General features: G+C 46.0%; 1 protein-coding gene across 2 annotated transcripts in view; it reads right to left on the bottom strand.

The window, feature by feature from the left end:
* The window catches only part of ENTPD7 (ectonucleoside triphosphate diphosphohydrolase 7), a 50,659-nt gene that overhangs the window by 4,111 nt on the left and 20,128 nt on the right, over positions 1-26,420 (bottom strand). The window contains exons 4-12 of one of the 2 annotated variants that reach the window (XM_073595556.1): positions 14,472-14,677; positions 13,042-13,192; positions 12,757-12,860; positions 10,308-10,367; positions 8,529-8,701; positions 8,276-8,442; positions 2,242-2,566; positions 2,073-2,158; positions 1,052-1,213 (exon numbers count right to left, since the gene is read on the bottom strand). In XM_073595556.1, the coding sequence (XP_073451657.1) occupies positions 1,052-1,213; positions 2,073-2,158; positions 2,242-2,566; positions 8,276-8,442; positions 8,529-8,701; positions 10,308-10,367; positions 12,757-12,860; positions 13,042-13,192; positions 14,472-14,677 (1,434 nt within the window). The remainder of the gene's footprint in view (positions 1-1,051; positions 1,214-2,072; positions 2,159-2,241; positions 2,567-8,275; positions 8,443-8,528; positions 8,702-10,307; positions 10,368-12,756; positions 12,861-13,041; positions 13,193-14,471; positions 14,678-26,420) is intronic. The other variant, XM_073595557.1, reaches the window with a different exon arrangement.

Below are 26,420 nucleotides of genomic sequence, written 5' to 3'. Positions count from 1 at the left end.
ACACATGTGATCCCACACTTCCGGGTAGGGGGGCATAAATGTGCATCGCCGGTGGCTCGCCCTCGCTGTGCGCCAATCAGTGGGTACCACTGACTCAATGTCCGCCGTCGCCCGCCGATCGTCAGCCACAGAGACAGAACTGCAATCTGCCTACGTAAACAAGGCAGATTGTCATTCTGTCAGTAGGGAAGGCATGGATTCTGTGTCTCTGCAAAGCAAGGACAAGGATCCATCTCTTCTCCTAGTAAAAGCACCTCACACAGTTTAGAAAACTCTGGCTAGGCACACAGTTAACCCTTTAATCACCCTCTGATGTTAACCCCTTCCCAGCCAGTGTCATTAGTACAGCGACAGTGCATACTTATTTTTTTAGCACTGATCGCTGTATTAATGTCACTGGTTCCCAAAAAGTGTCAGATTGTCCGCCGCAATATCGCAGTCCCACTAGAAGTCGCTGATCGTCGCCATTACTACCAAAAAAATTTTTAAAATAATTAAAAATATCCCAGTTTGTAGGCGGTATAACTTTTGCGCAAACCAATCAATATACGGTTATTGGGATATTTCTTTTTTTACTAAAAATATGTAGCAGAATACATATTGGTCTAAACTGATGAAGAAATTAAATTTTTTTTTTTTTTTTTTTTACATGAGCCCGATCCAGCGATGTGCAAGAGAGCAGCCGCTCTTGCGGCTGTTTTCCTCCTCATTGGACAGATCGATAGCAGCAGGAGCCACTGGCTTCCACTCATGTCATTCAACTTCAGGGACGAGGGAGCAGGGGGCGGGCGTGAGTCCCACTGCCTGTGTCAATGGATGTAGCAGCGGGGACGAGCACGCACAAGTGCTCCCATGGAAAGCAGCTTCCCGTGGGGGGCGCTGGACAGAGAGGAGGAGCCAGGCTTTCCCGGCGGGGAACCCTGAGAAGGCGAGGTTCATGGCTGCTCTGTGCAATTCCATTCCAAGTATAGAGATGTTTGTCATTTAAAAAAATAATAATAATAAATTTATAAAAATCACCAGAAGGTATCCCGCACCGGTGCACATTTACCTGAGAGGCAGGAAGCGGGTCTTGTAAAGCATGGCGCCAAGCGTCCACTGAACCTCCTTGTCATATACCAGCTGGGCAGTCCTGAGGTTTGGATAGTCATGTGGAAAATGAAAGCCATCATGGAGAATTTTATGCACCCAGGCAGACTTGAAACACTGATACCTGTAAGAGAGGGACAATGGGTGCTGGAAACACTCCACTATAAATATACAAGACAGCGTGCCCAGGAGGAGGACAAGGCCACTTCCTACCAAGATGTCCTAAGTACTCAGCAATGAGAGGTACTCATTATCGGAGACCCTCTACTCTCAACCTGGACTTGTGTGAAGGAGAGGAAGAAACTCCCCATTCTACAAGAATAAGAGGAGCCAACAATCAAAATAGGTGCAGAATGTGTTGCTGCATAACACCAACTGAGGAGGACACAAGAAATCCCATAGACCCACCGGCTACTAATCTTTATATACTATTCTTTCCCCTGATACAGTCCCACAACTCTGACTCGTGCCCCCCCCCCCACCCCCTCTTCTCCCCTCTAATCCTTAGAGTTAAGGTTCTCTTTATATTATCCTTTATCCTCAATAATGTCATAGGACTTATTTCTTGCACCCCCCACCCCATCCAACTCATAACCACTCCTCAGTTCCTTTGACATCCAACTCATAACTACTCCTCAGTTCCTTTGACATCCAACTCATAACTACTCCTCAGTTCCTTTGACATCTAACTCATAACTACTCCTCAGATCCTTTGACATTCAACTCATAACTACTCCTCAGTTCCTTTGACAATGCTAAAATGTATTTGGTCCTGCCAATAAAGCATACTTAAATCTGAAGGAGACAGTGAGAACACACAAATCTAAAGCCCTGAGATGATGATGTTTGGGGTGATGTTCAAAGTCATCTGAGACTCTGGCACTAGCTTTCACTTACAGGTTGGCCATGTAAAAATGGCATTCACCCTAGAAAGAATTTTACTTTCAGAAGTACCATACAGGAAAGCTCCAGGGTGTACTTACTTTAGGCGGTGCAGGTCAGCATGGGAGGAGTAGAGATTGTTTTTAAAGCGCTCTTTTAAAGTGGTCCACGGCATTCTGCAGTAATCCTGGGAAGGAGACCAGAAGGAACATATTAAGAAGTTGCATACTCTCCAGAATCTGCAGACTAAGTCATTTCTAAGGCCATTACCTTGGCAGCTTTGGAGAACTTCTGATTGTCGTACATTCCTCCCATACGCAGCACGTCTTCTGTGCAGTAAAAGAACTCGGAAAACCCATAGAACTCGCTATTGGAGAAGTCAATCACTGGCTGGTACACTCCATTCAGATAGGCCTGAGAGTCGTTTGATTTGGCCAATATCGGTTCGAGTAGCTGCCGGCAGCTGTCCCAATCCCCTTTCCCTAGAATATGGAAGTCCAGGTTCTGTCGCTGGAGCTGGTCTTTGTGGCCAACGGGCAAACATGGGTCCAAAAATGGAGTGTTGGAGTTCACACCAGTCTGATCTTTTGAAATCCTAAAAGAAGAATGCTTTGTAAGCAAAATATCTCAAGAACTACGATAGACACAAATAGGACATATGAAAGGTTCTTCATTCACCAACATTTGTTACATACATCATTCACATCACAACAGGTCAGTACTATATCCACTTGCCGACTGCCTAAATGGGAAAATACGGCATTACTTTGACGTTTAATACTGGGATCATGGCTGCAGCTAGATGTCATAACTCCGGTATCATTTTTTTCCCCCCTCAGGCGTCAGTCTTATTCAGCACACTTGCACATTTTAGAGTCTCTCCCCTCCCCCTGCTTTCCAGTGGCTCCCAGGCTTACCTGAGTGAGGGGCAGCTCTGGGAACTAATCCGACAATTGCAGCAGTTGGGTACATAGATGAGTGAAGGAAAGATGGCCTCCTAGGAGGACCAGAGCAACAGCATGATGTCACTTCCAGTCCCATGTAGACAAGGCCTCTTTTTTTTTTATCTTTTGCTTTTAAGGGCATCAGCCATAACCCCCATTTTTCTTTTTTTCAGCAGGTGATTTGGCCTTCTCATGAAAGTAGTCAGAGCGGCTCATTAGCTGCTGGATCACTTTCAGAAGCAGCGAGGGGGGACATTCCCCCCTCCCCCCCCCGCCTCTGGCCAAGGTGTATCTGGCACGCCCAAGAAATGATCCAACAGTGCAGCTGGCTGGTCACTGAGACTAACAGAGACCAGATTGTCTCTGATTGCCTCAATAGCCTTGGAGGACCAGAGTGACACATCACTTCTGGTCTAGAGCAGAAGTAAACTTTTTTTTGGGTAAAAATCTAAAAAAAAAAAAAAAATAATAAAAACATTTTTTTTAAAAAGCACCCCTGTTCCCACATGCAGTGGTGAATGCATTCGTAGGTCATGCTCACATATGTAAACAGGGTTCGCACCAAGCATGTGAGCTCAGGAAGGGAATAAAACTCTTCACATAGTTGGTGAGGTTGAAAAAGACACAAGTCCATCCAATCCAACGTGTGTGCTTATATGTAGGGCTGAAACAACTAATCGATTAATCGACAACTAATCGATTATGAAAATAGTTGTCAACTATTTTCATAATCGATTAATCAGCCAGCCGATTAATTGGCCTGCATACAGAATGCATTATTTGTTTACATATCAGGAAATACAGTGCAGCACACATACAGCTCAGTGCACCATCCATACATGTCAGGAAGTGCCTGAGAACTTGTAAATGTGAATGTGTGAGGAGCAATGCCTCATGGAACATGTAGTCCTGGACAGGAAGTGAGTGGGTCTAAAAGCAGAAGTTTTTTTACCTTGCTATAGGGGCACACTATACTATAATTTGCAGCTTGCTATTGGGGCACTCTAAAGGCAGGAGGAGCCAGAGGCATTGGTGGGGGACCCCAGAAGAGAAGAATCGGGGCTGCTCTGTGCAAAACCATTACACAGAGCAGGTAAGTATACCATGTTTGTTTTTAAAAAAAATGACTTTAAAGACTGTGCAGGGAAGATCAGCATCTGAACCCAGAGAAGGTGGAGGCTGATAGACTGGAGGTAATAAAAGGCATTACTATTACATTTAAAGTAAACTTTTACATGGAGGCAGGGCACATTACGTGGGAGCAGGGCACATTTTAAGGAGGCAGGGCACATTATGTGGGAGCAGGGCACATTATACAGTGGCTTGCGAAAGTATTCGGCCCCCTTGAACTTTTCAACCTTTTGCCACATTTCAGACTTCAAACATAAAGATATAAAATTTTTATTTTTTGTGAAGAATCACCAACAAGTAGGACACAATTGTGAAGTGGAACGAAATCTTTTGGATTTTTGAAACTTTTTTAACTAATAAAAAAAATGAAAAGTGGGGCGTGCAAAATTATTCGGCCCCCTTGCATTAATACTTTGTAGAGCCACCTTTTGCTGCGATTACAGCTGCAAGTCGCCTGGGGTATGTCTCTATCAGTTTTGCACATCGAGAGACTGAAATTCTTGCCCATTCTTCCTTGCAAAACAGCTCGAGCTCAGTGAGGTTGGATGGAGAGCGTTTGTGAACAGCAGTTTTCAGCTCTTTCCACAGATTCTCGATTGGATTCAGGTCTGGACTTTGACTTGGCAATTCTAACACCTGGATACGTTTATTTGTGAACCATTCCTTTGTAGATTTTGCTGTATGTTTGGGATCATTGTCTTGTTGGAATATAAATCTCCGTCCCAGTTTCAGGTCTTTTGCAGACTCCAACAGGTTTTCATCCAGAATGGTCCTGTATTTGGCTGCATCCATCTTCCCCTCAATTTTAACCATCTTCCCTGTCCCTGCTGAAGAAAAGCAGGCCCAAACCATGATGCTGCCACCACCATGTTTGACAGTGGGGATGGTGTGTTGAGTGTGATGAGCTGTGTTGCTTTTACGCCAAAGATATCGTTTTGCATTGTGGCCAAAAAGTTCGATTTTGGTTTAATCGGACCAGAGCACCTTCTTCCACATGTTTGGTGTGTCTCCCAGGTGGCTTGTGGCAAACTTTAGACAAGACTTTTTATGGATATCTTTGAGAAATGACTTTCTTCTTGCCACTCTTCCATAAAGGCCAGATTTGTGCAGTGTACGACTGATTGTTGTTCTGTGGACAGACTCTCCCACCTCAGCTGTAGTTCTCTGCAGTTCATCCAGAGTGATCATGGGCCTCTTGGCTGCATCTCTGATCAGTCTTCTCCTTGTCTGAGCTGAAAGTTTAGAGGGACAGCCAGGTCTTGGTATATTTGCAGTGGTCTGATACTCCTTCCATTTCAAAATGAACGCTTGCACAGTGCTCCTTGGGATGTTTAAAGCTTGGGAAATCTTTTTGTATACAAATCCACCTTTAAACTTCTCCACAACAGTATTACGGACCTGCCTGGTGTGTTCCTTGGTCTTCATGATGCTCTCTGCGCTTTCAACAGAACCCTGAGACTATCACAGAGCAGGTGCATTTATACAGAGATTTGATTACACACAGGTGGATTCTATTTATCACCATCAGTCATTTAGGACAACATTGGATCATTCAGAGATCCTCGCTGAACTTCTGGAGTGAGTTTGCTGCACTGAAAGTAAAGGGGCCGAATAATTTTGCACGCACCACTTTTCAGTTTTTTAATTGCTAAAAAAGTTTAAAATATCCAATAGATTTCGTTCCACTTCACAATTGTGTCCCACTTGTTGGTGATTCTTCACAAAAAATTTAAATTTTATATCTTTATGTTTGAAGCCTGAAATGTGGCAAAAGGTTGAAAAGTTCAAGGGGGCCGAATACTTTCGCAAGCCACTGTATGTGCCCCGGTGTGAATGGGGTCTAAATAAAAAATGTGATCTGAGTATGATATTTTTACCAGATTCAACCTCCAATAGTATATGCAGTATATATCTCTTCTGTCTGTTATTCTCAGAGTGGATTAGAGATTTTGCTCCCTAATCATATAGTTGATTATTTATATTTACCACTGCATATAGATTTTGAAGAATAAATTGCCTTTTTTTTAAACTTTACATATTAAATTATACACCACACTTTTTTTAAGGTTATTATCCGATTAATCGAAACAATAATCGGCCAACTAATCGATTATGAAAATAATCGTTAGTTGCAGCCCTACTTATATGTCAATAGTACATTGTATATCCCTGTATGTTCTGGTCATTTAGGTGCTTATCTAAATAGTTTTAAAAAAATTATCGATGCTCCCCGCTGAAACCACTGCTTGTGGAAGAGAATTCCACATCCTTACCGCTCTTACACTAAAGAACCCTCTACGCAGTTTAAGGTTAAACCTCTTTTTTTCTAATTTTAGTGAATGGCCACGAGTCTTTTTAAATTCCCTTTCGCGGAAAAGTTTTATCCCTATTGTGGGGTCACCAGTACGGTATTTGTACATTTCAATCATATCCCCTCTCAAGCGTCTCTTCTCCAGACAGAATAAAGGTCAATGCTTGTAGTCTTTCCCCAAAGCCGAAATCCTCCAGACCCTTTATTAGCTTTGTTGCCCTTCTTTGTACTCGCTCCATTTCCAGTACATCCTTCCTGAGGACTGGTGCCCAGAACTGGACAGCATCCTCCAGGTGCGGCCGGACCAGAGTCTTGTAGAGTGGGAGAATTATTGTTTTATCTCTGTAGTTGATCCCCTTTTTAATGCATGTCAATATTCTATTGGCTTTGTTAGCAGCAGCTTGGCATTGCATGCCATTGCTGAGCCTATCATCTACTAGGACCCCCAGGTCCTTTTCCATCCTAGATTCCCCCAGAGGTTCTCCCCCCAGTCTATAGATTGCATTCATATTTTTGCCACCTAAATGCATTATTTTACATTTTTCTACATTGAACCTCATTTGCCATGTAGTCGCCCACCCCATTAATTTGTTCAGGTCTTTTTGCAAGATTTCCACATCCTGCGGAGAAGTTATTGCCCTGCTTAGCTTAGTATCGTCTGCAAATACAGAGATTGAACTGTTTATCCCATCCTCCAGGTCGTTTATGAACAAATTAAATAGGATTGGTCCCAGCACAGAACCCTGGGGGACCACACTACCCACCCCTGACCATTCTGAGTACTCCCCATTTATCACAACCCTCTGAACATGCCCTTGTAGCCAGTTTTCAATCCATGTACTCACCCTATGGTCCATGCCAACTGACCCTAGTTTGTAAAGTAAACGTTTATGGGAAACTGTATCTAATTCCTTTTCAAAATCCAGATACACCACGTCTACGGGCCTTCCTTTATCTAGATGGCAGCTCATCTCCTCATAGAAGGTTAGAAGATTGGTTTGACAAAAACGATTCTTCATGAATCCATGCTGATTACTGCTAATGATACCGTTCTCATTACTAAAATCTTGTATATAGTCCCTTATCAACCCCACCAAGAGCTTGCATACTATTGATGTTAGGCTAACTGGTCTGTAATTCCCAGGAATGTATTTTGGCATTTTTAAATATTGGTGCTACATTGGCTTTTCTCCAATCAGCTGGTACCATTCCAGTCAGTAGACTGTTCATAAACAATGGTCTGGCTATCACTTGACTGAGTTCCTTAAAGTGATTGTAAAGGATTGTTTTTTGTTTTTAAATAACAAACATGTCATACTTACCTCCACTGTGCAGCTCGTTTTGCAGAGTGGCCCTGAACATCCTCTTCTGGGGTCTTCCGGCGGCTCTCACGGCTCCTCACCGCATCAGATAACCCACTAGGAGAAGCGCTCTCCGGAGGGGGTTACCTTTTGGCCGTGCTCCCGAGTCCAGCATTTATGTCCATAGACACGAATGCCGGACTCGGCCCCGCCCCCTGGGTCATTGGATTTGATTGACAGCAGCGGGAGCCAATGGCTGCGCTGCTATAAATCTAGCCAATCAGGACACGAGACACCGGCTAGAACTGGTGTGCTCGTCCCCGGCACAAGAAAGAGACGGGATGTGCATAAAAGATGTGATGTGCATTTATTTTTTTATAAAAAGGTGAACTTATCCTTTAAAGCATACCTGTAAATAGAAGAAGCAATTTAGGTAACTTCCTGGTGGCCCATTTGTTGATATGTCACCTCTTCTCTTCCCCCGTGGCCACTGTGAGCATTTGACAGGCCAGATGGGGTAGAATACCTGATTACTCTGCCAACTCAAGCATGCAAGCACAGGAAAGGCATACATACTCCATGCAGACAACTTCCCCCCCTCATCACATACGTCTCACCTGTTTTTTGCCATAGTATCATTGAAAACCATGTCTTCATATCGCTGCCGAGCAAAGTTCCCCCCGAAGCCCATGAAGGTGGTGACGAAGACCCGGTAGACGTGTTCTGTATGTTGCAGATCACACCCCAAGTTGAACTCAGCCAACATCTGTTTGGCCACTTCCTCCTAGAAGACAAGAGATGACATTTCCTGGATGTCTGAACCATTTGGTCTTTTCTCCAGTGATCTGTGAAGGGGATAAAGATACATACGTGCTCTGCAGATGGGAAGGTCATGGTTTTCGGAACCTCGTAGGCGATCTGGAGTGAGCCGCCACCCATGTCTATAATGCCGACAGTTCTCTTACGGATGATGGCTTCCTCCTGGGTACCGATCGTCACAGAGACCACGGCATCTTCATCTAAAGAACGCAACAATCCGCTTACTGGATGTACAGAGGAAGGCCATTAGTACATCAGACATATCACTGCCATCAGGTATTACCATGCTTGGCGTGTTCTTCTACAGCAACATACAGGTTACATTGACATTACAATGACTGTAAAGGCCTTTTATTTATTTTTTTTTTTTGAAATAACAAACATATCATACTTACCTCCACTGTGCAGCTCATTTTGCACAGAGTGGCCCCGAACCTCCTCTTCTGGGGTCCCTCGGTGGCTCTCATGGCTCCTCCCCACATCGGATAACCCCCTTGGAGAAGCGCTAGAGAATAGTATAGAATCTGGAAATTTGGAGGAAGCGGAGCAATAGAAGGGACTACTGGAATATAATTTTCTTTGTTTAAAGCGACTGTAAAGCTTTTTTTTTTTTTATATAAAATAATAAACATGTCAGACTTACCTGCTCTGTGTAATGGCTTTGCACAGAGCGGCCCCAATCCTCCTCTTCTGGGGTCCCCCCTCCAGTGCTCCTGGCTCCTCCCTCCAAGTGCCCCCATAGAAAGTCGCTTTCTGTAGGGCCACTCGAGCCGGCTCACTCCCGAGCCGCCCTGTCCGTGTCTATGGCTATAGGCTTACCTATAGGCAAAAGTGCCAATTGGGGGGGTTTACAACCAATTTAATCCCCCGTACACACGGTCGGATTTTCCGACGGAAAATGTTCGATGGGAACTTGTTGACGGAAATTCCAGCCGTGTGTAGGCTCTATCGGAAGCTTTCCATCGGAATTTCCGTCACACAAAATTTGAGATCTGGATCTCAAATTTTCCGACAACAAAATCCGTAAATTCCGATCGTGTGTACACAATTCCGACGCACAAAATTTCACGCATGCTCGGAATCAAGCAGAAGAGCCGCACTGGCTATTGAACTTAATTTTTCTCGGCTCATCGTATGTGTTGTACGTCACCGCGTTCTTGACGTTCGGAATTTCCGACAAGATTTGTGTGACCGTGTGTATGCAAGAAAAGTTTGAGCCAACATCCGTCGGAAAAAAAAAAACATGGATTTTGTTGTCGGCAAATCCGATCGTTTGTACAGGGCACAAGAATTATGTATTATTTGTTGTTAGAGCCTGTAATCCTAACCACATTAAGGTACAACCTCCTGCACCCCCTATAAAGCTCTGTTTTTCTTCAGGTTTTTACTTCCATCTCTGTCCATACCCTTCACTTCTTCTGGATCATTCGTTGTCATTAGTCCTTCTTCTGGGACTAGAAGCTTTGGATGGAAACACTTTCTGCATACGGTCAGGCCCATCAGGTGAAATGTTTGCTTTTGGTGATAAGTTAGCAGTGCCAAGGGTTACATTACGGTTAGGTTTAGGGTGAGGGGCAGGAAACCAAAGCCCCGTGTCCTGCTGCTGGAGATGAAATTGGAGAAGCTGCACTTCCTTTTCTGAGAAGTGGGGAATCTCTGCATCGGGCTTGTACTGCGCCCAATACTCCGCCCATCCCTACACTCCTCCCACTTCTATACGCCACCGACTCCTACAGTGCACCCACCCTGGTCAAACCCTGCCAAGGTGCTTAGGAGGAGTGTAATGAGCGCTTACTGAATTAGTGTAAATTTGATGAATTACTGACTCACCATCTATGACATGATCAAACCGTCCAAGAACAGAATTTATACTGATCCACGCATAGACTCCTACAAAATCAAACACAAACAAAAAACTGTTTACATTTTGTATAGAATTGTAACAGTAATCATACAAAAGCTGACCAGAGTTGGGACCTTCATACCATCAGGTCTTCTTCACGCCAGCAGCCATGTGGCCACAATGTGCGCCAGGGATGTGACACCCCAACACACTGCGTGTTTCCAAAATATGGTACTACAAGGTAATGAATTGTGCATAGCAAGGTGTGCTGGGATGCCGTTTAGAATGAATAGTACCGCATCACACCAAGACCAAGAAATAAAAGTTTTACTTTATCCACCTAGAAACCCATACTCCCATGCTGCGCCCACTCCTATACTCCCATGCTGCGTCCCCCACACCTATACTGTGCCCCCACTCCTATACTCCCATGCTGCTATCCTGTGCCCTCTCCTTTCCCACTCCTATACTCCCATGCTGTGCCCACTCTCCTATACTGTGCCCACTCCTATACTCCCATGCTGCGTCCCCCACACCTATACTGTGCCCCCACTCCTATACTCCCATGCTGCTATCCTGTGCCCTCTCCTTTCCCACTCCTATACTCCCATGCTGTGCCCACTCTCCTATACTGTGCCCACTCCTATACTCCCATGCTGCGCCCCCCACTCCTATACTGCTGTGCCCACTCCTATACTCCCATGCTGCGCCCACTCTCCTATACTGCTGTGCCCACTCCTATACTCCCATACTGTGCCCCCACTCCTATACTCCCATGCTGCTCCCCCCATACCTATACTGCTGCGCTCACTCCTATACTCCCATGCTGCGCCGACTCTCCTATACTGCTGTGCCCACTCCTATACTCCCATGCTGCGCCCACTCTCCTATACTGCTGTGGCCGCTCCTATACTCCCATGCTGCGCCCACTCTCCTATACTTCCATGCTGCACTCCCCACTCCTGTACTCCCATGCTGCACCCCCCAGACCTATACTGCTGCGCCCACTCCTATACTCCCATGCTGCTATCCTGTGCCCTCTCCTTTCCCACTCTTATACTCCCATGCTGCGCCCACTCTCCTATACTGCGCCCACTCCTATACTCCCATGCTGCGCCCCCCACACCTATACTACTTCCATGCTGCGTCCACTCCTATACTCCCATGCTGCCCACACCTATACTGCTGCGACCACTCCTATACTCCCATGCTGCGCCCACTCTCCTATACTGCTGTGCCCACTCCTATACTCCCCATGCTGCACCCCCCACACCCATACTGCTGCGCCCACTCCTATACTCCCATGCTGCGCCCACTCTCCTATGCTGCGCCCCCCACACTTATACTACTTCCATGCTGTGTCCACTCATATACTGCTGTGCCCACTCCTATACTCCCATGCTGCTCCCCCCAAACCTATACTGCTGCGCCCACTCCTATACTCCCATGCTGCCCCCACTCTCCTATACTGCTGTGCCCACTCCTACACTCCCATGCTGCCCCCACTCTCCTATACTGCTGTGCCCACTCCTATACTCCCATGCTGCGCCAATTCTCCTATACTGCTGTGCCCACTCCTATACTCCCATGCTGCGCCAATTCTCCTATACTGCTGTGCCCACTCCTATACTCCCATGCTGCGCCAATTCTCCTATACTGCTGTGCCCACTCGTATACTCTCATGCTGTACCCCCCCCCCCCCCACTCCTATACTCTCATCCTGCGCTCCGCCCTCCCCCCCTCCACTGCGCCCTTTACAGAGACCCTCATTGCTAGTAATGGTTGTCAGGGGAGGGCTCTCATAGATTCTGATTTAATTCTACAACTTTCCTGGAATCACATCTAACATCATATGAAGATATTAGAGGACCCAGACCTGACCCTTCCCCCTCTGCTTGAAGGTCTGCCAATTACTGAGAGAGTGCAGAGTTCTAGAAGGACAGCTCTTCATTTTCTGGGCCCCGCTGAGGCCATTATGGTACGTGACAACCAGGGGCCAACAACTGACAGGTAAAGCAGAACTAAACTCTGACCATGTTCTAATCTTCGGATTGGAGGGACAGTGGCCTGCCAGTAATACTCCTCCACATTCCATGATGATCTGCCAATGGACTGGGTGGCTTTGCTGCCAGATGATCGCAAGTAAGAGGTGCAGACCAAAACTACAAAATTCACCCCCCCCCTTCCCCCACAATGATGCAAAGACAATTTCTACAACGCATGTACACCCATCTCATGTCCCGTTCACTGGCTCTTCCCAATCAAACCCAAGTCTCTGAGCAATGGACCATCACCAGTGCAGAGCTTCTTCAACATCCACGTGTCCCCTTCCCAGGGGATGTGCGGGGGACTGCGGGGCTTATGGTGGGGGTACAGGAGGACAGTGTGGCAAACACTTATTTCAATCTCTATTGGCATGAACCTTTATTACTGTACCTTCTTGTTTTCCAGAGATCACCTCGGCATGGGCATCGGAGAACAGAAAATCAAAATCCTGAGGAACGTCCTTCACCAGATCTTGAAGGATGGCTGCCTGCTGACTGAGGGGTGCAAATCATTAATGCAGTTTCTGCAATCCTACCAAATATTATACAACACAATCTCTCACACTGGCCAATAACTAGGCAAACTATTAATAGCAGAATCAGCATTCCCTATAATGTTCCCTTCCCTCCCTACTAAAGCTGGTCAGACATATTGATGGTTGTAGGTAGGTCTCACCTCTCTGGCAGAACTCTCATGCCGGCTGTACACAGGACGTATAGTGGGGTCTCCTTGTGCTTCGTCTTTGGGATGTAGGATGCAGCATAACTCAGAAGTGGGTGGATGTAATCGCTGGCCTTTTCCGGTGTCTGTGAGACGGTGGAGATGCCTGCAAAGTAATAGCTTTCTATTAGTATGAGTAGAAGGTTCAACAAGCATTAACCTTAACCATGTGTGCTCACCGAGAAAATGCCATATTCATTTACAGTGTACGGTGCGGACAATCTGAGATGAATGCCGATAAACTACTCACAGTTAGTGAACCTCAGAAATGCAAACACTGCTAAACCCCACCGCCAGCTCTGCCACACCCCCTTCCTCACCGCACCACAAACTCCAGCACTGCTGTACCACCAACCCTAACGCCAGCACTGCCATCTCCACCACCAGCAAGGCCACACCGCTATTCCCACCGCCAGCTCTGCCACACCGCCGCCCCCACCGCCAGCTCTGCCGCACCGCCGCCCCCACCGCCAGCTCTGCCGCACCGCCGCCCCCACCGGCAGCTCGGCAGCTCCGCCGCCCCCACCGGCAGCTCCGCCGCACCGCCGCCCCCACCGGTAGCTCCGCCGCAACGCCGCCCCCACCGGCAGCTCCGCCGCACCGCCGCCCCCACCGCCAGACCTGCCGCACCACCGCCCCCATCGCCAGACCTGCTACACCACCGCCCCCATCGCCAGACCTGCTACACCGCCAACTCTGCCACACCTCCAGCTCTGCCACACCGCCACACCACCGCCAGATCTGCCATACCGCCAACTCTGCCACACCGCCGCACCATCAGCTCTGCCACACCGCCGCCCCCCACCGCCAGCTCTGCCACAGCGCCGTTGCCACCGCCGCAACGCCAACCCCACCGCCAGCTCTGCCGCACTTTGAACGTGACTCCTAAAGTCCACAGCATAATCAATGCCATTTTTCCATCTGTTCACAGAACAGTCTCTAGGTGGCAGCAGATACCCATCAATGATAATCCGATAAAATAAATTGGTAACATAGTGATTCTCATTTTCTACAAAGTAATCTTCAGCTAACTGTAAGTGATAAAAGACATAACATAGAAACGGACTTCACAGCTGTTCATTAGCCATAAGGATTCTAGGAAGAAAGGGAGGAGGATTAAAATAGCTTCATTTCATCACCTATAACCCCCTACAGGATGCAACATCTCCGAACACGTCAAATAAAACATCTTCAGCATTTTGTCCAATACTCCGACAACTGACCATCTCTTGCCACTTCATCTAAATGTCCCCAGAAGATGGCATGTGTGCACCTTATCAGGGCTCAATGATCCCTACAAGCAGCAGAGTCCAACCTATACCTCTGTCGGGGCTCAATTATCCCTACAAGCAGCACAGATAAACCTATACCTCTGAGAAGAGTACCTGGTTTAATCTTCTTCACCACAGGCTTGCTGCTGCGATCCCTCATCTGTTTAATGTCCAGCAGGTCATGTGGATTGCCATTGTGTGGCGGCCAGAAGTAGACAAACACGCGGGAGCCGCTGCTGCCACAGTCCACAACAATGCCATAGTTCAGCTGGGTGTCCTCTGTGTCTGTGGCTTCCAAATCTTCAATCTGATCCAAGTACCTGAGAAGAGATGGCAGAGATACATGACGAGACAGGACCTGATTCATTTGACCAAATACAAGAGTTTGGGGAGGGGGGAATGGAGTTTCATGTAAGGACATAGTCTTTAATATTAACCACCCCCGATGACATGTACTCGTACTAACCGCCCCCGCCAACATGTACTCGTACTGATCGCCCCCCACGTCAGGTCGTCTACAAAACGCCAAATATTACACAGACCATTTCCAGGCCTGCACACCCGGGATTTGGTGGCCTCCATCCCTCACAGCTCTCCTGGGTATGAGGACCCTCCAATGGAGTAAACCATACCATGTGTTAGAATACAGAGGACTGGAATAGAGAAATGGCACCTCATAGCTTACATTGGCTGAGCCATTTGACTCGATACACCCTTCCAGCTGTGGCCATGAAGAATTCACACAAATCTGCTTTATGGATATTTCCATGTATAGGGTGTCAGGGCCACACCATCTCTGTGCTGAATGTCTGTGGAGGTTGTAGCTGCATACAGAGCTGTTACATTAAGACATCTCTGGGGTGCGATGACCATCATCTGTATTATATGCTGCCATCTAAGCAAAGAAATCTAGTTGGTAATACTGGAAGTTATGTCACCCAAGAATGACTCCACCCAGCACTGGTGGGATGACTGACACCACTGACCTACATCCACACAACCAATATACAGGGACACAGCCCACCAATGTACAGCCACGGGGGCCGGTCTACAGCCACACAACCAACCGATGTACAACCACACGGCCAACCTACAGCCACACAACCAATATACAGGGACAAGACCGACCGATGTACAACCACATGGCCAACCTACAGCCACACAACCAATATACAAGGACAAGGCCCACTGATGTACAACCACACGGCCAATCTACAGCCACACAACCAACATACAGGGACAAGACCCACCGATGTACAACCACAAGGCCAACCTACAACCACACAACTAATATACAAGGACAAGGCCAACCGGCGTACAACCACACAGCCAACCTACAGCCACACAACCAACATACAAGGACAAGACCGACCGACAGTTTTGACAGGTACTCTCTCCCACTTCCGGCTCAGATCACTGCGGTGAACTGAGCTGGATGTTCAACCCCCCCCCCCCTCCCCCGAAGTCTTCTGGGACACATCACAGGTCCCAGAAGACTACAGGCCCATTCACAAGGCGCATCTTGACTAACGCATGCACAGTAGAAAACAGGCTGTGAATCTGCAAGACTTCACTTCCTGTTTCCCTTACTAGAGATGCCGGAACCTGCACCCCTAAGCTGATTGAAGAAACGTCTCGGGTGAGCACAGTACTGGATCCTGAGACAAGAAAATTTCCTTATATTTAAAGTCAGCAGCTACAGTATTTGTAGCTGCCGATGCTGACTTAATTATTTTATTCTGTAGGAGCCTGGAGTTCCTATTTAAAATGTTACAACTGTTTTATGAGATATTTGTGTGCCGACTGGCTGGACTGAGTGCTGGAAAGGTTTATAAAATCCACATAGATGCGACGGTTCAGAATTTATATGTTAGGGAAATCTGCATTCTTCAGATGCTTTGTGCCCGGATGGCATGCCGATACAACGCCCTCCATTCTCTCCGCATGGATGACCAGGAACAAGGACACAGATTAGTTGTGACTTCACGGCCTCCCACTTATTCTGGGTTATTGATGATGAAAACACTGAAGCCCACGGATTAGAATGACAGCCAGGCAGCTAGCATTCCTAGCATTGGAAGACTGTAGATTTCTTCCTCTAGGTATACAGATTGCTCTGACACACAGTACATTGGAGGAGGAGAATAATTCCGGATAGAACATGTGTCGTGTACAGACAATAATGAGCCTAATGCACCTCATAAGATCCATCCTGCCGAGAGTCAAACACTCCGCAGGGGATAGGAATAGGAGAGATAATATTCTGCTTACATCCACAGCATGTCTGTCTGAGGATCACAACTCATCTATTATATGGAATCATGGCACTAGAAAGGGGCCGCAGCAGCCGCCGGGTTTGCTTAGTGTGCAGAAATAAAATGGAGGAAGCGGAGAGAACTAACAGACTGCGGCTCTGATGGAGATAACTAACGTCATTAGGACTCCTCAGAGGGATGAAATTATCCCAAACTGAGCCCCATTCTCCTACCAATAACGGATAACAGGCCCTGGAGGCAGCTGGAACCAGCATTAGGCCAGTCCTACGGCATTCTCCGGTGGCCAAACTGATATTGACTGAGATAGTGAGTAACTAGCAAGAGAAACCACAATCAGGTTACTTGGAAAGGAACGTGTTGTTGCAAGCAGAAAGTAGACCGCAGAGCTGGGGAGTGATGAGACCCTCAAACCTAAACAGTCCTGTAATCTGATTACACTGGAACACAAATGGTGTCAGTGACCAATTCTCAGCCTGACCTTACTACATTTGTGGCTTCACCGTTACATTATGTCTGAGCTTCCTCCCAGGGCAGTCAATGCAGACTTGTACTAGGTTTAGATCCAGCATTTCAAAATGATTAAGAGGCAGCCCTCCCCCCATAGTAGGAAGTCCCCATAAAAGAACCTTCAGGGCAGGACCACCAGGAGACCGCCATTATCCCATAGCAGGAAGTGCCTAAACAAGAACCTCCCTGGCAGGACCACCAGAAGACACTCATTACCCCAAGGCAGGAAGTGCCCAAACAAGAACCTTCTGGGCACGACCGATAGGAAACACATAGTTACATAGTTACATAGTAGGTGAGGTTGAAAAAAGACACAAGTCCATCAAGTCCAACCTATGTGTGTGATTATGTGTCAGTAGTACATTGTATATCCCTGTATGTTGCGGTCATTCAGGTGCTTATCTAATAGTTTCTTGAAGCTATCAATGCTCCCCGCTGAGACCACCGCCTGTGGAAGGGAATTCCACATCCTTGCCGCTCTTACAGTAAAGAACCCTCTACGTAGTTTAAGGTTAAACCTCTTTTCTTCTAATTTTAATGAGTGGCCACGAGTCTTGTTAAACTCTCTTCTGCGAAAAAGTTTTAACCCTATTGTGGGGTCACCAGTACAGTATTTGTAAATTGAAATCATATCCCCTCTCAAGCGTCTCTTCTCCAGAGAGAATAAGTACAGTGCTTGCAACCTTTCCTCATAACTAAGATCCTCCAGACCCTTTATTAGCTTTGTTGCCCTTCTTTGTACTCGCTCCATTTCCAGTACATCCTTCCTGAGGACTGGTGCCCAGAACTGGACAGCATACTCTAGGTGCGGCCGGACCAGAGTCTTGTAGAGCGGGAGAATTATCGTTTTATCTCTGGAGTTGATCCCCCTTTTAATGCATGCCAATATTCTGTTTGCTTTGTTAGCAGCAGCTTGGCATTGCATGCCATTGCTGAGCCGATCATCTACTAGGACCCTCAGGTCCTTTTCCATCCTAGATTCCCCCAGAGGTTCTCCCCCCAGTGTTTAGATTGCATTCATATTTTTGCCACCCACATGCATTATTTTACATTTTTCTACATTGAACCTCATTTGCCATGTAGTTGCCCACCCCATTAATTTGTTCAGGTCTTTTTGCAAGGTTTCCACGTCCTGCGGAGAAGTTATTGCCCTGCTTAGCTTAGTATCATCTGCAAATACAGAGATTGAACTATTTATCCCATCCTCTAGATCGTTTATGAACAAATTAAATAGGATTGGTCCCAGCACAGAACCCTGGGGAACCCCACTACCCACCCCTGACCATTCCGAGTACTCCCCATTTATCACCACCCTCTGAACTCGCCCTTGTAGCCAGTTTTCAATCCATGTACTCACCCTATGGTCCATGCCAATGGACCTTATCTTGTACAGTAAACGTTTATGGGGAAGGGTGTCAAATGCTTTTGCAAAATCCAGATACACCACGTCTACGGGCCTTCCTTTATCTAGATGGCAACTCACCTCCTCATAGAAGGTTAATAGATTGGTTTGGCAAGAACGATTCTTCATGAATCCATGCTGATTACTGCTAATGATACCGTTCTTATTACTAAAATCTTGTATATAGTCCCTTATCATCCCCTCCAAGAGTTTACATACTATTGATGTTAGGCTAACTGGTCTGTAATTCCCAGGGATGTATTTTGGGCCCTTTTTAAATATTGGTGCTGTATTGGCTTTTCTCCAATCAGCTGGTACCATTCCAGTCAGTAGACTATCTGTAAAAATGAGGAACAACGGTCTGGCAATCACTTGACTGAGTTCCCTAAGTACCCTTGGATGCAAGCCATCTGGTCCCGGTGATTTATTAATGTTAAGTTTCTCAAGTCTAGTTTTAATTCCGTCCTCTGTTAACCATGGAGGTGCTTCCTGTGTTGTGTCATGAGGATAAACACTGCAGTTTTGGTTACTGAAGCCCCCGGATTCACTCGTGAAGACTGAGGAGAAGAATAAATTCAATACCTTTGCCATCTCCCCATCCTTTGTAACCAGATGTCCTTCCTCATTCTTTATGGGGCCAATATGGTCTGTCCTCCCTTTTTTACTGTTTACATACTTAAAGAATTTCTTGGGATTTTTTTTGCTCTCCTCCGCTATGTGTCTTTCATGTTCTATCTTAGCCGTCCTAATTGCACCCTTACATTTCCTGTTGCATTCTTTATAAAGTCTGAATGCTGAGGATGATCCCTCAACCTTGTATTTTTTGAAGGCCTTCTGCTTTGCTTTTATATGCATTTTTACATTGGAGTTAAGCCATCCAGGACTTTTGTTCGCTCTTTTAAATTTATTACCCAATGGGATACATTGGCTAATGCCCTTATTTAATATGCTCTTAAAGCAAACCCATCTCTCCTCCGTATTCTTTGTTCCTAATATTTTATCCCAGTTTATGCCTTTTAGCAAGGTTTGTAGCTTAGGGAAGTTGGCTCTTTTGAAATTCAGTGTCTTTGTGTTCCCTTCATGTTTCCTATTTGTGTGATTTATACTGAAACTAATTGACCTGTGATCGCTGTTACCTAAATTGCCCCGTATTTCCACATCCGTGATTAGGTCTGTATTGTTGGTAATCAAGTAGATCCAGTAATGTTTTATTTCTAGTTGGTGCGTCTACCATCTGACCCATAAAATTGTCCTGCAAGACATTAAGGAATTGGCGAGCCTTAAATGAATGCGCGGTTCCCTCCACCCAGTCTATGTCTGGATAATTAAAATCCCCCATTATGACAACACTTCCCATCCTTGCTGCTAATCCAATTTGTGATAGGAGATCCATCTCCACTTCCTCCCTCAGGTTAGGGGGCCTATAGCATACTCCCAGTATTATTTTCCCCTTAGCTTCATCCCTTTGGAGCTCTACCCATAAGGATTCCACCTCCTCCCTAGCTCCCTTAGTGATGTCATCTCTCACATTCACTTGTACATTATTCTTGATATATAGGCATACCCCTCCCCCTTTTTTACCCTCCCTATCCTTGCGGTAAAGGGTATACCCTTGAATGTTTGCCAGCCAATCATGAGAGCTGTTGAACCAGGTCTCTGAAATTCCCACAAAATCCAAATCCTCCTCGTACAACAGTATCTCTAGTTCACCCATCTTGTCTGCCATGCTCCTGGCATTGGTGAACATGCCACATAGTTTAGACCGGTCGCATATTGTCCTCGTATTGGGTGTTTCGAGATTGCAACTAGGACTTGCTACTATACTCACCTTGTGTTTTTGTGCTTTGGTTAACCTGCCACTAATGCCCCCAATACTACCCTCTGGAATATCTTCCGCGCTGGCTATCTCTGCCTCTGGACCCTCCCCCCATCGCCTAGTTTAAAAACCCCTCTAACTTTTTGGCCATCTTCATTCCCAGCAGATCTGCACCCTCCTCATTTAGGTGCAGTCCGTCCCTTCTATAGTACCGGTTACCGACTGAGAAGTCGGCCCAGTCCTCCAGGAACCCAAACCCCTCCTTACTACACCAGCTCTTCAGCCACTTGTTTACTTCCCTAATCTCCCTCTTCCTTTCTGGTGTGGCTCGATGTACCGGTAATATTCCTGAGAATACTACCTTGGAGGTCCTTTTCCTCAATTTAGCTCCTAAGTCCCTAAAATCGTTCTTTAGGACACTCCATCTGCCTCTGACTTTGTCATTGGTGCCAACGTGCACCATGACAGCCGGGTCTTCCCCAGCCCCTCCCAGTAATCTGTCCACAAGATCCGTGATGTGCCGAACCTGAGCGCCCGGTAGACAACATACTGTTCGGAGCTTCAGGTCTTGGTTACAGATTGCCCTCTCTGTCCTTCCAAGAATTGAGTCCCTACCACCAGAATCTGTCTTTCCTTTCCCTTTGCTGCCCCCCCCACTCTCACTGGAGGAGTTCTTCCCCCGGCAGCTAGGAGAGTCCCTCAGCTCCAGCAGTGCTGGTCCCTGACTGGTTTCACCAATGTCACTCAAAGTAGCGTACTTATTGGGATGCTCCAGTCCTGGTTTGGCCTCCCTGGCACTTCCCCCTCTACCCCTCCTGACTGTCACTCATCTACTCTTTGCTAGTGCCTGCACCTCTTTGTCTCCACCCGCCTCTGTGCTGGCCCCTGCCAGCACCTGCCGTGTACGTTCCTGGCTCACCTTTAGTATGGAGGGACTTCTCAGTGCTGACAGTTGCTTCCCCAGATTCAGAACCTGGGCTTCCAGGGAAACAATGTGCTTACATTTTGCACAGCAGTATTCGCCCTCGATCGGATGATCAAGGAACGCATACATGCGGCAAGATGTACAAAGAGTCGCCTCTCCACACCCGCCGGGCATCGTACCTATTAAATTTAGTGAGGATTGGGGATTTTACCCTGTCCAAATTACCTAACAGCTAGCTTCCTGGCACTAATACTCAAGACAATACACAGGTACACAACAAGACAATACACGGGTACTCACAGACCTACGTGCACTCGCAGAACAGTCGCAGACCTACGTGCACTCGAAATACTCAAGTATACAGTACACAATACACAAGTACTAACGATCCACACACACTACTCAGACAACACTCAGATACTCACACTACACAGGTACTATGACCCCTGTTATAATCTCCTGTTTTAAACTCTGGTTTATAACTCACCACTTAGAAAAGTTCCACTTGGTTTAAGTTCCTACAGCTTCGCAATGAGCAGGCTCAGGATGAGTCCTACACACAGTTATATAGACTGCAGGCACCTGTTAGCAATTACCCCCTCCCCCTAATTAATAGCCTGAAGGAACCAAAGAAAAAAAAAAAAAAAAAAGCTATTTAAAAAGTGACAGAAAAAAGGTGATTGCAAAGCTAAAAGGAAAAGCCCCAAAAATGCTTCCCAGCAAACAAGTAAGACTTGTTCACTCTCCCTCTGGTTTTTAACTCACCACTTAGAAAAGTTCCACTTGGTTTAAGTTCCTACAGCTTCACAATGAGCAACACACATCACCCAATACCATGAAGTGTCCAAATAAGAACCTTCAAAGAACCTTCAGGGCAGGACCACCAAGAGACCCCCATCACGCCATAAAAGGAAATGCCCAAACAAGAAGCTTCCTAGCAGGACCACCAGGAGACACCCATCACCCCATAAGAGGAAGTGCCCAAACAAAAACCTTCCCAGCAGGACCACCAAAAAACACCCATCACCCCATACCAGGAAGTGCCCTAACAAGAACCTTGTGGGCAGGGCCACCAGGAGACACCCATAAACCCATACCAGGAAGTGCCTGAACAAGAATCTTCAGGGCAGGACAACCAGGTATTTTAATGAAAAGGTGAAAATAACATGGACTTATTAAGAATGAGATTTTAGTGCTTGGGTACACATCTGCTGGGGGCTGTGTTAGAAAGCAGAAGCTGGTGAGCTCTGATGTTTTGGCAGCATTGCCATCCTGTTTTCTGAAATCTTGATCCAACATAGCCGTTTATGGAAATTTTTCCCCATCAAGTAGTAGACAGCAACAGCCCTGAAGAAGAGGGGAGTCTATTTGCCCGAAACGCGTTGGCTTGATGTACAGGTTGCTACTATGAAGTTGCAATTCTCATGACGCCAGCGCTCCTTCCTTCTTATCCAAGTCTACATGCAATGGAATTTGCAGGGTCTATGCACCAGGTGTGGGCGTGGCTCATAGGGGGAAAAACTATAGCGTGGTCATTGCGGTAGAGGATGTGGTCTAGCAGGAAGGCATTTGTGTTGCACCAGAGGGGCAGAACTTGTACCAACCAGGTATGTGAGGAGGGTGAATGGAGGAGAAGGAGAGAGAAGAGAAAAAGGAGAGAGAAGAGAAAAAGGAGAGAGGAGAAAAAAAGGAGAGAGTCATATGTACAGAAACTATACACGGAAGGTACGGGGAATCGGCACCAGAACTCAGTGTCCTTCTGTCCTTCACTAGACATAACCGGGTATCTGACTGGAGGGCAGCAAGGTGAGACCCTCATATGTACATAAACCATACAGAGAGCTATGAGGAATCTGCAGATAATCCAGTCATTAGGCATCCAGTCATGTAAAATCTTTTTGCCAACAGGTGGGCTAATTGGGAGATTTGGTACGGCGTTGCTCTTCATAGGACGAGGGTCAGATGTTACTCCCTCAAGGCATTAGCTGAAATTTTAGCTGTTAATCTCCACAAGCGAGCGTTGGCTCTCACTCTCTCGGAGCGCCATACTTACTCCTCAGGCAGGAATCCACTTTTTCAGGCACAAACTTGAGCGACCCCCCCAAGAACTCCACCGAAAACAATTTAATCAGTAGAGCGCTGAGATAAAACACCGGCAAAAGCAGACTGCCTCATTCACCATTTTATGTTCTCCAAGGGAACGTAAAGGAGAGATCACCGCACCCAAAATCCCAACTCCCTCATCCTGTACCCGGCATTATAAGGGGGGGGGGGGGGTCATGCTCCTCACATTTTACATTTTTCCACCATGAAAAATGTACCATAAGAAGTGAGACTTCTGTAGCTGTAGAAGAGATCCTTCATGGTAGGTGGATCAGAGATAGAAACTCCTGAGGATTATAGTTTATAGGATTAGGAGTATATGATCTAGGCAGATCAAACTGCCGATATGATGAAAAATAAAAAAATAAAAATGAATGTAAACATTAATTTTGTGAATGCACCTGCCAGAGGGCATAACACGTCAAGCAACAATTTTTGAATTCATATATTCTATCATTGCACCAACACTTATTTAATTCACTTCAACACCATTTTTTACTTGAGGGTACAACACATTTACAAAAATGTTTTGCCAACAGCAACATTGAAACAATATTTTACTATCACAGTGCATCCCAGACTGGCTGAGGGTACAACACCAATACAATTTGAAATGAAGGTTTTGTTTATACTTCCCTCTTGATATTTCACCAGTAAATTGTGTTTAATATTAAAAGGTAACTGCACTGGTTCAGAGACACACTGTGCAGAGGGTGTAACACAATAGCATATTTCTATCATAGGTGCCATATTCTCTTACCTCTTGATTTCCATCAACCTGGCTTATTTCATTGAGTGAAATGATCAATTACTCTCTCAAAAAGCCTCTTTCGCAATTTGTTGCATCCAGCAGAGGGTGCAACACATTGAATATAATTATAAGGCACTGCACCTTGCAGAGGGTGCATATATTTATTTATTTATTTCAGGTACTTATATAGCGCCGTCAATTTACGCAGCGCTTTACATATACATTATGCATTCACATCAGTCCCTACACCCTCAAGAAGCTTACAATCTAAGGTCCCTGACTCACATTCATACATACTAGAGACAATTTAGACAGGATCCAATTAACCTACTAGCATGTCTTGGGAGTGTGGGAGGAAACCGGAGTACCCGGAGGAAACCCACGCAGACACAGGGAGAACATGCAAACTCCAGGCAGGTAGTGTCGTGGTCGGGATTCGAACCAGCGACCCTTCTTACTGCTAGGCGAGAGTGCTACCCACTACACCACTGTGCCGCCGCATATACTGAATACCAGCACATAAAGCAAGTATATATTCATTTTTTCCTACTTTTCCTTGTTTTCTCTGAGGTCTTATAGTATTGCACTCCGCAGAGGGTGCAACACAGAAGCATTACCATATCAGGTTTAAACATATAAGCTTTTTTCAACTAGAACAGGGCCACACCTACAATCTCCTTCAATCAATTATTTTTTTATGTCACATGGGATTTGAGCATCGTTTTTTTAAAAACGCTGAGTAAATAGATACCCAACACATCACGCTTTAAAATTGTGCACACTCGTGGAATCGCGCCAAACTTCAGTACTTAAAAATCTCCATAGGCGACGCTTGAAAATTTATTACAGGTTACCAGTTTGGAGTTGCAGAGGAGATCCAGCGCTAGAATTATTGTGTTTGTGGCGATAGCTCACCTGTGCGGTGCGAACACCGTTCACATATGCGTGCGCGACTTACGTATGCGTTCGCTTCGGCGCTCGAGCACGGAGGAATGGTGGTGCTTAAAAGAAAAAAAAAATTATTTAATTTTTAAACGGTCTCTAATTTTTTTTTTTTTTTTTTTTATCACTTTTATTCCTATTACAAGGAATGTAAACAACCCTTGTAATAGAAATAAGGATGACAGGTCCTCTTTATGGAAAGATCTGGGGTCAAAAAGATCCCACATCTATCCTTTACCTTTAAAAGCAAAAGTTCAAAAATAAAAAATATGTTTACTTTCATGACGTCGTTTTGGTCCTCCAAGGCCATAGAGGGGATCAGAGACGATCTGGTCTCTATTTGCCTCGGTGACCAGCCGGTCACACCGTCGGGTCTTTTTTCGGGCGCACCGGTAAGCCCGAGAAACACCATCAGGAGTGGAATTTAGGAACATTTCCAGGATTCATCCTGTTCAGAAGGATGGACACAGAATGGAGACATTCAGGGAGTTACTTATACAGTGCCTTGAAAAAGTATTCATACCCCTTGAAATTTTTCACATTTTGTCATGTTACAACCAAAAATGTATTTTATTGGGATTTTATGTGATAGACCAACACAAAGTGGCACATAATTGTGAAGTGGAAGGAAAATTATACATTTTTTCAACATTTTTTATACAAATAAATATGTAAAAAGTGTGGCGTGTATTTGTATTCGGCCCCCTTTACTCTGATACCCCTAACTAAAATTTAGTGGAACCAATTGCCTTCAGAAGTCACCTAATTAGTGCCGGTTCACACAGGGGCGACTTGTCAGACGACCTAGCCGCCTGACAAGTCGCCTCCCGTTCTGTACAACCGTTCTAATAGGAGCGCCTCAAGTCGTTCCGACTTAGAAAAAGGCTCCTGTACTACTTTGGAGGCGACTTGCATAGACTTCTATACAGAAGTCGTTTTGCAAGTCGCCGTAGAAGTCGTGTGCAGGTCGCCTCGGTGAGGCGACCTGCAAGTCGTGCCGCCCTTGTGTGAACCGGGGCTCAGTAAATAGAGTCCATCTGTGTGTAATTTTATTACAGTGCAAATATAGCTGTTCTGTGAAGCCCTCAGATGTGTGTTAGAGAACCTTAGTGAATAAACAGCATCATGAAGGCCAAGGAACACACCAGACAGGTCAGGGATAAAGTTGTGGAGAAGTATAAAGCAGGGTTAGGGTATAAAAAAATCTCCCAAGCTTTGAACAGCTCACAGAGCTCTGTTCAATCCATCATCCGAAAATGGAAGGAGTATGGCACAACTGCAAACCTACCAAGACATGGCCGTTCACCTAAACTGACAGGCCGGGCAAGGAGAGCATTAATC

Source organism: Aquarana catesbeiana, linkage group LG08 (assembly GCF_042186555.1).
Source record: "Aquarana catesbeiana isolate 2022-GZ linkage group LG08, ASM4218655v1, whole genome shotgun sequence".
Lineage (NCBI taxonomy): Eukaryota > Metazoa > Chordata > Amphibia > Anura > Ranidae > Aquarana > Aquarana catesbeiana.
This window is presented reverse-complemented; position numbering and strand designations above follow the sequence as displayed.